The sequence below is a fragment of the Oryctolagus cuniculus genome, chromosome 14 (assembly GCF_051225735.1).
Source record: "Oryctolagus cuniculus isolate XC-2025 breed Fujian yellow rabbit chromosome 14, ASM5122573v1, whole genome shotgun sequence".
Taxonomy (NCBI): Eukaryota; Metazoa; Chordata; class Mammalia; order Lagomorpha; family Leporidae; genus Oryctolagus; species Oryctolagus cuniculus.
Genome location: NC_142880.1, coordinates 39,500,989 through 39,513,438, shown reverse-complemented (window position 1 = coordinate 39,513,438; position 12,450 = coordinate 39,500,989). Strand labels below are relative to the sequence as shown.

At 44.2% G+C, this 12,450-nt stretch overlaps 1 protein-coding gene across 7 annotated transcripts in view; it reads left to right on the top strand.

Moving 5' to 3' along the window:
- Positions 1-12,450, top strand: part of MCCC2 (methylcrotonyl-CoA carboxylase subunit 2) — a 73,096-nt gene that overhangs the window by 20,221 nt on the left and 40,425 nt on the right. For 4 of the 7 annotated variants that reach the window (XM_002721104.6, XM_051833261.3, XM_089312584.1 and 1 more), the window contains 4 exons: positions 1,638-1,722; positions 2,357-2,458; positions 6,790-6,917; positions 8,352-8,464. In XM_002721104.6, coding sequence (XP_002721150.1) covers positions 1,638-1,722; positions 2,357-2,458; positions 6,790-6,917; positions 8,352-8,464 — 428 coding nt within the window. Of the gene's footprint in view, positions 1-1,637; positions 1,723-2,356; positions 2,459-6,789; positions 6,939-8,351; positions 8,465-12,450 lie in introns of all 7 variants that reach the window. The other 3 variants (XM_089312585.1, XM_089312587.1, XM_089312586.1) reach the window with 1 other exon arrangement.

Genomic DNA, 12,450 nt, shown 5'->3' with positions numbered 1-12,450 from the left:
CCCAGCCCAGGCCGTTGTGGCCATTTGGGGAGTGAACCAGCAGATGGAAGAGTTCTCTGTCTCTCCCTCTTTATAACTCTGCCTTTCAAATAAAGACATTTTTCAAAAAACAAAGAATAAAAAACCCAGAACTCCTCTAGATACACCAAATGGTCCTGGTTTTAAAAATGAGGTTATACTCGAAAGCCTATTTGAAATAGATATGAACTTATTTTCTCACTTACATAAACAAAGAAATGACTTTGTTAAATAGCTGAGCATTTCATTATACGAAGGCTGTCTTGATGAAATTACGGATGACAATGAAAAGAAACATGTCAAGGTACAGGTGGATACTTGTGCTCCTGCTCTGTAGCCTTAGTCTGTTCAGAGTGGGTTCTGGATAATTCCCAAGAAACAGCCCCCAGCCTTAAGGTTGGGTAAGTTTTGCAACTTTTGACCTCAGGTACCTCCGTGGGCTCTTCAGTTCCTTCAAAAGTTGAGAAACACTTTGAGAAGGTGATTTCTGAGCCATAATTGAACAAATTGAACAAAGGGGTATTTTTTTTTTTTAATGTGCTTTTCATCTACTTGAAAGGCAGCACAACAGATGGGGTGAACCCCTGACTGGCTCACTCCCCAGATGCCTGCAACAGTTAAGGCTGGGCCACACTGAAGCTGGGAGCACAGAACTCAGTCTGGATCTCCCTTAGGTGTAGCAGGGGCCCAAATACTCAATGTTCATCTACTGCTGCTCAGCATGCTGTAACAGGAAGCTGGATCGGAAGTAGAGCAGCCAGGATTCAAACTAGGCCCTCTGATAGGGGAGGTGGGTGTCTCAAGTGGTGATATAGCCCGCTTTACCACCACAGTGACCAAAAGGGTCACTTTTCAAGTGCTGTATAAGCAAGTGTTCGGCTCTCCCAATGGCAGGCCTAAAAAGTTACCAGTTACTGTTGGCACTTTTAGGAGAGTTTCACTGTGCTTATCATGGAAGAAACATCTAAAATTGTGGTTTTCCTATTACAAATGAAGATAGAATTTTCAGATTTTGCATAGCGTGTAGTACAATGTTAATTGTAAGTATATAGAGTAGGTATTCACTAAGTGTGGTATTGAGGTAGTAATTGCTACACATGAATTGCAGAGAAATACTTTTAATTTCTTTATTACCAGTGATTCCAGAACACATATGATATACTCTAGCATCAGGGATAGATTGGCTTTTCAAACTCCAGTTTTACTTACTTTATTTTATTAATATTTTTAAGTTTTTAGAGATTTATTTATTGATTTATTTACTTGAAAGGCAGAGTAAAAGAGAGAAGAGAGAGAGAGAGAGAGAGCGAGCGAGCTAGAAAGAGAGAACAAGCTTCCATCCACTGGTTTACTTTCCAAATGGCTACAATGACCAGGGCTGGGTCAGGTTGAAGCCTAGATACTAGAACTTCATCCAGTCTTCCATAAAAAATTTTGCTTTTTATTCCAGCTGTTGGCAACTTGTAAGTCAAATGAATGATCTGAAAAATTAGCTGTTTATCCAGGAATATGTGGAGCATCTTAAAATTTTAATTTAAGCATTGTATGTTTTTCTGGCATTAAGTTCAGTGGAGACCTTATTTCCTATCAGTCTAATCTAGTGACTTTTTTTATTGTAGGAGGTAATGAGAAAGCCCGAGCCCGGCATACGGCAAGAGGAAAACTGTTACCCAGAGAAAGAATCGACAATCTTCTGGACCCAGGGTTGGTGCACATCCAAGTGCTAATACACAGGGCTCTCTGTTCCATGCTGCTTCAGTAGCCAGTTTTGTAAATGCACAGTTTTGAATTCTGGTTCTTTTAAGATGCAACAGCAAATGTTGGAGAGACTGCTGTGTTCTGGCCTATTCCTCCTCTTCTTTTTATTTATTTATTTTTTAATACTTATTTAAAAAGGCAGAGTGATGGAGAGGGGTGCGGGGAGATCGATTCCTCCACCTACTGATTCACTTCCCAAATTAACTGCAACAGCTGGGTCTGCTCCAGGCCAAATCCAAAGGTCAGGAACTCCGTCAGGGTCTTCCATGTGGGTGGTAGGGGACCAAGTACTTGGGCCATCTTCTGCTACCTTCCCAGGCATGTTAGCAGGAAGCTGGATCACAAGCAGAGTAGCTGGGACTTGAACTACCACTCCAATATGGGCCGCCAGCATTGCAAGCAGTGCTTAACCTGATATCCCGCAATACTGGGTCTCTTTTTATAGATTTATATGCAACATATGTATTTGAAACATTGCCCCATTAAAGAAAAATCTTTTCCTTTCTCAAGTGATGTTTTTATTTTTTATTTTTTTGTTTCTTAAGTGACTTCATTCAAACAACATCCTTTTTCTCTTTAGGTCTCCATTTCTGGAATTGTCCCAGTTTGCAGGTTACCAGTTGTATGGTGATGAGGAGGTTCCTGCAGGTGGCATCATCACAGGCATTGGGAGGGTATCAGGGTGAGTATTGCACCTGTGCTCAGTAATGTGCATCAGGAAGAAGACTTGGCGGGGCATAGGAATCCACACATATCAGCATGCCAGTTTTATGCTCTTTATATTATTTATGACTGAGGCCTCCTATCCAGACCTGAATTAGAAGCTTCCATAGAGTGTTGGAGACAAAAATCAAAGGGGAAGAAACCCCAACGAAGGCCCCTGAGATCCAACTCAGACCTCCCTGCTTAATCAGAATCTTTCAGTTGTGGGCTTGGCTTGTGGTCTCCAGAGACCCCACGGTGACCTCTTGCACATCTGGGTTGAAAGCCGCTCTTTCCGAGTGTGGTCCCCAGGTGGCTTTGACAGCTCTTCCCCAGAAGTTCTAAGTGGGAAACGCCAGGGTAGAGCTCTGTAATCTGTTTTAACTAGCCCTCTGGCTTCTCGAATGCAAAAATTGGAGAACCAGTGTAGACTTAGCAAACATAGATTGCTCGATGTAAAATTTGTTTGTTTGTGTTTATGTGTGGTCTCACACTCAGCCCATGGTTACTGTCCCAGCCACTGCAGTGAGCACCTACCACTGATAGCCTGTATGAGTTCTCGCCAGAGCTGTGTGCGAGGGAGCACTGTTGTAGTTGTCGCCGTTCTGCAGGAGGGGCAAAGGCTTGGAGGTACATAGCTGGCCGAGGTCGAGATGGTGGAGCTCGGATTTGTCTCAGTCTGACAGAGCCTGGCCCACCTGCCACGGAATCAGGTGTTGGCTTGTGGTGTGTATTCTTCCCCCTTCTCCCCATGACCCGGTGCCGCCATTGCTTCTTCTTCATTTAGCTCCTTCCTTGGCTCTTGGCTTCATGTTCACTCAGGGTGGAAAGTTTTTTTCTCAGAGTCTTAGGGGACAAGTACACTGTTCTGAACATGGTGCACTTAATTCAGAGTGAAGCTGAATCACTTGTCAAGGAAATGCGTGATTGAGTGGGATAATTTCTCCGTGTTATCCATTCACTGATAATGGCGGTCAGCAGGTCGGAGCATGACCTTCCTCTTCCCACATGTGTATACAGTCACATGTCACTTATGCCAGGGGCGTACTCTGAGAAATGTATCAGTAGGTGATTGTATCATGGTGTAGACATCTTAGAGTGCACCGCATGGACTAAGATGGCTCTGATGTCAACGAAGCGATGCGATCTTCTGGAGACCACTGTTGGAAATGTAGTGTGACCGAAACACCATTGTGCAGGGCCTGACTGTTACTAATACTTTATTCCAGGTTGGTTACTGCTTATCCGAAATTCTTAAGAATAGAAATGCTTCAGAGCTCAGATTTTGGAATATTTTCTCCTACATGTTAAGATATTTTGGGGGCCAGCATTGTGGCAAAGCAGGTTAAGCCACCGTCTGCAATGCTGGTCTACAATCCCTTATAAAGCACTGGTTCAAGCCCTGGTTGCTCCAATTCTGATTCAGCTTCCTCTTAATGTGCCTGGGAAAGCAACAGAAGATGGCCTGAGTGATGGGGCCCCTGCTACCCACCTAGGAGACCTGGATGGTGTTCTGGGCTCCTGGCTTCCCTGTGGCCCAGCCTTGCCACTGTGCCATTTGGGAGTAAGCCAGTAGATAGAAGATTGATCTCTCTCTGCCTTTCTCCCTCTCTTTCTCTGTAACTTTGCCTTTCAACTAAATAAAATCTATTTTTTTTTTTAAGAGCTATTGAGGCCACTGCAGTGCTAGCATCCCATATGGGTGCCAGTTTGAGACCCAGCTGCTCCATTTTCCATCTAGCTCTCTGCCATGGCCTGGGAAAGCAGTGGAGGATGTCTCAAGTCCTTTGACCCCCGTACCCTTGTGGGAGACCCGGAAGAAGCTTTTGGCTCCCAGCTTTGGATTGGCCCAGCTCTGGCCATTGTGGCCATTTGGGAGTGAATCAGCAGATGGAAGACCTCTGCCTCTGCTTCTCTATAACTCTGCCTTTCAAATAAATAAATAAATCTTAAAAAAAGGAACTATTATTTGAAAACATTTTAAAAAAGCTATTTGGGAGACGACCCAAGTCTGAATTTAAAATGTTTCGTATGCACCTTACATACATAATTTGAATGTTATTTCATACAGTATTTTCCACGCCTAACCCTATGTGAGGGATAGCAGTCAAAGTATAAGTGTACTAAAAATATTATAAATTTTGAAGTGATTGGAAGGGGCTTGTTATGAATAACAAAAGATACTCCTGTCATCCCATCACTCAGAAATGACAAAAGTTTAGGATCTCTGTGCCAGGAATTGAGAGGGTAGACAATAGAATATGTATTTTTTTTTTTTTTTTTACCTTGAAACAGGCTCCATGATAAATACTTTTTGTTTGTTTTGAAAGGCAGAGCTGCAGAAAGAGAGAGGGAGAGACAGAGAGGGGTCTTCCATCTGGTGGTTCACTCTCCAAATGACTGTAACGACTGGGGTTGGGCCAGACTGAAGTCAGGAGCTGGGAGTCTCTTCTGGGTCTCCCACGTGGGTGTGGAGCCCAAGCACTTTGTCCATTTTCTGTTCCTTTCCCAGGTGCATTAGCAGGAGCTAGGTTGGAAGCAGAGAAGCTGTGACATGAACCAGTGGCCATATAGGATGCCAGTGTCACAGGCAACAGCCCCAAATCCTTTTTATTTTTAAGATTACTCATTTATTTTAAAGACAGAGAGATAGAGAAAGAGATACAGAGATCTCCTATACGCTGGCTCATATCCAAATGCCTGCAACAGCTAGGGCTGGGCCTGGCTGGAGCCAGGGGCTGGGAGCTCCATCCAGTCTCCCACGTGGGTGTCAGATGCTGCTGCCTCCCAGGGTGCATAGCAGCAGTAAGCTGCAATCTGGGGCAGAGCTGGGATGCACTCCAACCCTGCAGTATTTTGACGTGGACGTCCTGAGCAGGTTTTAACAGCGAGGCCAAAGGCCTGCTCTTCAGCAAACATTTTTTGTTGCTTTCCACGTTCCTGGTTCTAGTTTAGGGGCACAATGGTGAATAAGAAGGACAAAATTTCGGAGTGGACATTTGCCACAAGGGTTATGACGCATAAATAGGAGAAGCACATTGCCCTCGCCTGGGAGCCCAGCTGCTTTTATCCACTTTATTTTCAACAAGGATTCAGGGCGTTACCTTTCAGAATTCTGGAGGTTATAAAATGAGATAATGAAAGCATCGTCAGTGTAAAGAAAATTGAATTTTGTGAAGAATTCAGATGTGTCCCAGATTTCCAGTGAGGAGCTGCTGGTTTTAGGGCTTCCTGGTGAGGCTGCACCGTTTCCCTCCCTGGCTGTCTTTGTCCCCTGCTCTGCTCTTTGTTACCCGTGGGTCCTCGTACCCAGCACACTGGTCTTGGTGAGAAGGAGCACTATTGAGGGCTCATTGTATCTGCGATATGTCTTCAGTGTGCTGTTTTACGGTTTGCATCCGCTGTGACTTCAAGCTAATTTAATGTTGTATTTTAGACGAATTTTAGTTTTATGGAAGAGCATAGACCCGTAATACTGAAGATCTTCTGAAAAATATAGTAAATAAATGCTGGAACTCCTGATGGGTCAGTGTTAATTTTTTTTTTTTTTTTTTTTTTTTGCAAATTTCCTTGCTTAAAGAGAACTCTGAAGGTTTTTTTTTTATTTATTTATTTTTTTGACAGGCAGAGTGGACAGTGAGAGAGAGAGACAGAGAGAGAAAGGTCTTCCTTTGCCGTTGGTTCACCCTCCAATGGCCGCCGCTGCAGCCGGCGCACCGCGCTGATCCGATGGCAGGAGCCAGGAGCCAGGTGCTTTTCCTGGTCTCCCATGGGGTGCAGGGCCCAAGCACCTGGGCCATCCTCCACTGCACTCCCTGGCCATAGCAGAGAGCTGGCCTGGAAGAGGGGCAACCGGGACAGAATCCGGCGCCCCAACCGGGACTAGAACCCGGTGTGCCGGCGCCGCAAGGTGGAGGATTAGCCTATTGAGCCACGGAGCCGGCTTTCTGAAGGTTTATTGTAAAGGAATTCCTCACCCCCAAGACTTGAGTTTTTAAGGTTTTGGGTATTAACATTGTTAGGGTCCTTTCATTCAAGGAACCATCATGAAATGAGCTTACGTTTGTAGTTTTTCAAGTGTGAGTTTGTACCCTCAATAAAGTAATCATTCGGTTTTATATGAATGACTGTGTCAGCCATGACCATTGTCAGGCTTGTTTTGTATCCTCAGACCGGCAGCTAATGGGTGTCACTGGTGAAATGCACAAGGTGTTGAGGCTTACACTGAGCGTCTTGTCATTCGCTACCATGGGCCTTTAATTTTGAAGAAATCACTCACATTCTCTTTCCGATGAAATTTCTGCCTTTCAGAGTAGAGTGCATGATCGTTGCCAATGACGCCACTGTTAAAGGAGGCACCTACTACCCGGTGACCGTGAAGAAACACCTGCGGGCCCAGGAGATTGCGCTGCAGAACAGGCTCCCCTGCATCTACCTGGGCAAGTGACAGGCACCGCACAGTAAGCTGTGGCCGGCTGGGAAAGTGCAAGCCTGTTTAGAAGGCTAGACCCTGACGCTACCAGTTGTTTAAAAAAAAAAAAAAAAAAAGCTATTGATTGATTTCTTCCACAATTATAAAGGAAACACATGTTCTTTCCTGAAAACTCCAGGGGAAATGAACTTCCAGGAATATCCCCTAGGAATATCTTGGTGTGTGCCGTTTTTTTTTTTTTTCTCTCCACACTGTGGATTTTTTCTTCTATATATTTTGTTGTTCTGTTACCCATAATGGGTCCAAACTATGAAAAAAATAGCTAATTTTTATGGATCTCTTTGAGTGCCTGGCACTGTGTTAAATGCTATATTATATAATTTGAGCAAATGTTATTTTAAGTAAATTTAATTTCTAGTGAATTGCTTTAAAATCAGGGGATATTCCAGAAAGAACCTAAAAGCAAAGCAGTTTAGAAAAATTGGCACCTCCTAGATATTGACTTAGTTTGATGAGATTCCAACATACATTGTTCATTTATGCTGGTACTCGAACACAGATACTGATGTAGAGATTTTTTAATCCTGGAAAGTGAATACCTGGTTTACTCACAATGTGAACTGTTTTTCGCATGTACAGAAAATAGCAAATGAAGCCCAGCTGCTTGTGGTCCTGGGCCAGATGCTGGAGGGGATGAGTGAAAGGCATGATGTTGTCTCTGTCTTCAGTGAGCTCATGATGACTTTGAGACAGGAGATGGGGTTAAATAACTATTAAAGACGCAGTGGTCATAGGCAGTAGTAGTAAATGTAGGACTAGCCAAATTTTAACATCTCCTGTGTGCACTCAGAGTGTGTGCCTCTGAATGAAGTGCTTTATATATGGTATTTCACTCCTCCTAGCAGCTCTGTGGGGTAGCTCCTATTGTTATCTTCATTTCACAGGGGAGAGACTGAGGCAAAGCATGGCAAGGAGACACCTGTAACCACACAGCTGTGCAGTAACAAGCTGTGTTTGAACACAGTACCCTAATCCACTGTTTCAGTCTGCGATCAGCGCAGTATCAGAAGGCCTTAAGTGATGAATCGTCCCCATGAATTCCGTGGATGGCTTTTGTATTGGCGTGGAAGAGGAAAAGAAAAATTTTCAGTTCAGTTGGTTAAGAATTTATATTCCTGGATTATCTGAGGACCTTAGCTGGTCTTCAAATGAGAGAATGTCCCAGACATCTCAGCTAGCATTTTGCACAGACGTAGGGAAGCCAGGTGGGTTTGGGACCAACAGTGAGTCCTTCGGGCTGTGCAGGGGGTTGGAGAAAGAGACTCCAGAGTGTGTCTAGAACGTGGCTGTGATCAGGAACCACTACTGTCCTTGAGGCAGGTCCCCTGGGAGAGTGTGTTTTGTTCACAGAGATGTGCTGACTTCTCCCATTTTCCTTCAGTCGATTCAGGAGGGGCAAACTTACCTCGACAAGCAGATACGTTTCCAGACCGAGATCACTTCGGCCGCATATTCTATAATCAGGCAATTATGTCGTCTAAAAATATTACACAGGTAATATCTCACTGGTGAGCTGTATTGCTTTTTTATTCCAAATGTCTCTGCCAATCATATACTCAGGGATGATTTAAAGATAAACTAGAATTTAGGCTTTTCCCACAGAAAGTATCTCAAGATGGTCTCCAGTTAGAACCTTCTGATGATCAATAGGTCTGCCCCTACACTGTAGTAAAGGTTATTTACCTAGGAAAACAGGTTTTGAAAAGAAAGGGCACTTCGTAGTTCCTTTTCTAGGTCTGTTCTGTGGGGAAGTTCTAGTGGATGCATGAAAAAATCTAGACAATAAAAGGTCACTGGGGGTTGGCATTGTGGTGCAGCAGGTTAAGCCACCGCTTATGACACCAGTGTCATATCAGAGTGCTGGTTCGAGTCCCAGCTACTCTGCTTCCAGTCCAGCTCCTTAATAATGTGCCTGGGAAGGCAGTAGTAGATGGCCTAAGTATTTGGGCCCCTGTCAGCCACGTAGGAGACCAGGATGGAACTCCTGACTAGCCTAGCCCTACCTGGGCTATTGCAGCCATTTGGGAAGTGAACTAGCAGATGGAAGATCAATTCCACCCCCTTCCCCCCTTTTTCTGTGTTGTTCTGTCTTCCGTTTGCAGTGCCAGCATCCCATATGGGAGCTGGTTCAAGTCCAGCTGCTCCTCTTCTGATTCAGCTCTCTGCTATGGCCTGGGAAAGCAGTGGATGATGGCCCAAGCATTTGGGACCCTGTACCCTTGTGGGAGACCAGTTAGAGGCTCCTGACTCTTGGCTTTAGATCAGCCCAGTTCTGGCCGTTGAGGCCATTTGGAGAGTGAACCATTGGATAGAAGATCTCTCTCCTCTCTCCCCTCTCTCTCCTCTCTCTCTCTGTCTCTCCCTCTTTCTGTAACTCTGCCTCTCAAGAAAATAAATAAATAAAAAAAATTTTTTTTTTTTTTGACAGGCAGAGTGGACAGTGAGAGAGAGACAGAGAGAAAGGTCTTCCTTTGCCGTTGGTTCACCCTCCAATGGCTGCCGTGGCCGGCGCGCTGCGGCCGGCGCACCGTGCTGATCCGAAGGCAGGAGCCAGGTACTTCTCCTGGTCTCCTATGGGGTGCAGGGCCCAACTACTTGGGCCATCCTCAACTGCACTCCCTGGCAGAGCAGAGAGCTGGCCTGGAAGAGGGGCAACTGGGACAGAATCCGGCGCCCCGACTGGGACTAGAACCCGGTGTGCCGGCGCCGCTAGGCGGAGGATTAGTCTATTGAGCTGTGGCACCGGCCTAAATAAAATCTTAAAAAAAAGAAAAGTTAAAGAGTAACCTAAATGTTGATTAATGTGAGATTAATAATTTTAGTTGTTGAATGTACTCAGATTGCAGCATCTATCAACATAAGTAAGTGTGAAAATATGTTGAATAGAAGCACAGTTGCCATGTCTGTAAAGGTTAATTATATCATATTGTACTGTATACTATATAAGTGTAAACAGGCACATGAGAACAATCCATTCAACTTTAAACAATGGCTTCCTGTAAGGTAGGATCAAGGAGAAAGGGATCAGGTGGTCAGATAGGAGGTCTGTAGGTTTGTAGGGCTTCAATTTATATATATATATATATACACATACATATATATATGTATATGTGTATATATACACACACATTTATACATTTATACATGTAATTATATATAAAAGATTTATTTATTTGAAAGATAGAGTCACAGAGAGAGAGAGAGATCTTCCATCTGCTGGTTCATTCCCCAGATGGCCACAAAAGCTGGGGCTGGCCCAGGTTGGCCCAGGAGCCAGAAACTTCCTCTGGATCTCCCACATGGGTGCAAGGGACCAAGCACTTGGGGCATCTTCTGCTGCTTTCCTGGGCCATTAATAGGGAGCTGGATTGGAAGTGGAGCAGCTAGGACTTGAACCGGTGCCCACATGGGATGCTGGTGCTGCAGGCAGCAGCTTAACTTTCTGTGCCACAACACTGGCCCCAGTTATATTTGAAATATTTTATTCCTTTAAGAAAAAAGATGTGAGATAAATTTGGCCAAATTTATTTATTTATGAAGACTGGGGATTAAGTGAATGGATATTTATTTTTTATCCTCCTACCTTTTTTCATGGTTGAACTACTTTGTAATACTTATGCTCTTCCTTTGTTTCCATTTCCTTGTTGGATTTCTTAAGTCCATATTTTTATTGATGTTCTAGTTAAATCTTTTGACGTTCTATCAGGGGAGTAGGTTGTATTTATTGTAAATTGTAGTGTTGGCAGTGACCTTGCTCACCTCTATGCTTTGTTTATCTAAATGAGAAACTTGAGCTTTGTTGACGCTGCACCTCTCTCCCTCTCACTGTCCTGAATGCAGTTGTTATTACCATCTTGTGTATCATAGGGGAAATCAGCACTTTTAATCTGGTATTACAGCATATCTGTCTTGCTTTGTGTTAGGTCCCTAGAGCTGCTGAAACAAATGACCATGAACTTAACCATGAACCAGGGGCTTAACCAAGATTCATTCCCTGAAGTTCTGGAGGGCAGAAGTTTGAAATGTGGGTGGCAATCTCTGCCTCTCTCTTCCCAGGCCTTTTCCTCTTTGGATGGGTGACTGTTCTTTCTTATAAGGATGCTTGTTATTGGATTTTTTTTTTTTTTTTTTTGACAGGCAGAGTGGACAGTGTGAGAGAGAGACAGAGAGAGAAAGGTCTTCCTTTTGCCGTTGGTTCACCCTCCAATGGCCGCTGCTGCAGCCGGCGCACCGCGCTGATCCGATGGCAGGAGCCAGGATCCAGGTGCTTTTCCTGGTCTCCCATGGGGTGCAGGGCCCAAGCACCTGGGCCATCCTCCACTGCACTCCCTGGCCATAGCAGAGAGCTGGCCTGGAAGAGGGGCAACCGGGACAGAATCCGGCGCCCCAACCGGGACTAGAACCCGGTGTGCCGGCGCCGCAAGGTGGAGGATTAGCCTATTGAGCCACGGCGCCGGCCAACTTGTTATTGGATTTAAGGTCCATTATTATCTTAATATAATCACACACACTCAGGCCCTTTTCCCAAGTAAGGTCACATCCACAGGTCCTGGGGATCAGGCCGTGGTCCCATCTTTTGGGGCTGTTGCTCAACCCACTGTAGACCTCTGTCATCTTGCATGTGTATAATTTGCTTTGTGTCATTGTTGTTCATGTAGCTTCTGTGGAGACTAAAGCATACTATTCTGCTACTATTTATGGAGGATCTGCTGTGAGCCAGCCCTGTGCTGGTAAATGAAGCCAGGCGGGGTCTTTTTCTGTGGAACTCAAAGCTTGAGGTGCTTTAGCATAAAGTCTTTTATGAAAAATGCACAGTTTTTTTGAATAAGCAAAACCTACCTATGATAAAAAATCTAAAATGACTAAAAGTCCTCTGATTGTCTTCTTTTTGCGCTTTTATTTTTGTTTTCTAAAACTTGTAACCCAGTGATTATTTCATTGAGCCACTTCTCTTTGCATTTATTTTTTCTCTTTTATTTAAGCAGGAATTTAGAACCCAAGGCTTCCTGGTTCCCAATTTTCCTGGCCCAGCCCTAGTTCTTCTGGCCATTTGAGGGGTGGATCAGTGGAAGGAAGATTTCTTTCTCTTTGTCTCTGTCTTTCTCTCCCTGTCACTCTGCCTTTTTAAAATAAAGACTTACAGAATTCGAATTACTTTTATACATTCCATGCAAATGTGACTCCACATATGTTGCATCATCACATTCATGTTGTGTGTTAAGTGGTACATATATGTGTGTAAAGATGCTGGCACTTTTCGGGAAGTTATGTCCTTTCTGTTCATCTGCCTTTGTGAAGTGTCTCAGCTCTTCAGGTGACTATATTCATATATATATATATATGCGCTGTGTGACCCCTGGGGAATTCTGATTGATCTTATCAAATGACTTTAGGTCACCTGTCACTGTTTCTCGGGTGACTCCAGTTACAAAGCTCACTGTAAACAGTTTCCAACCATAGGAATATGTGATTATACAGTT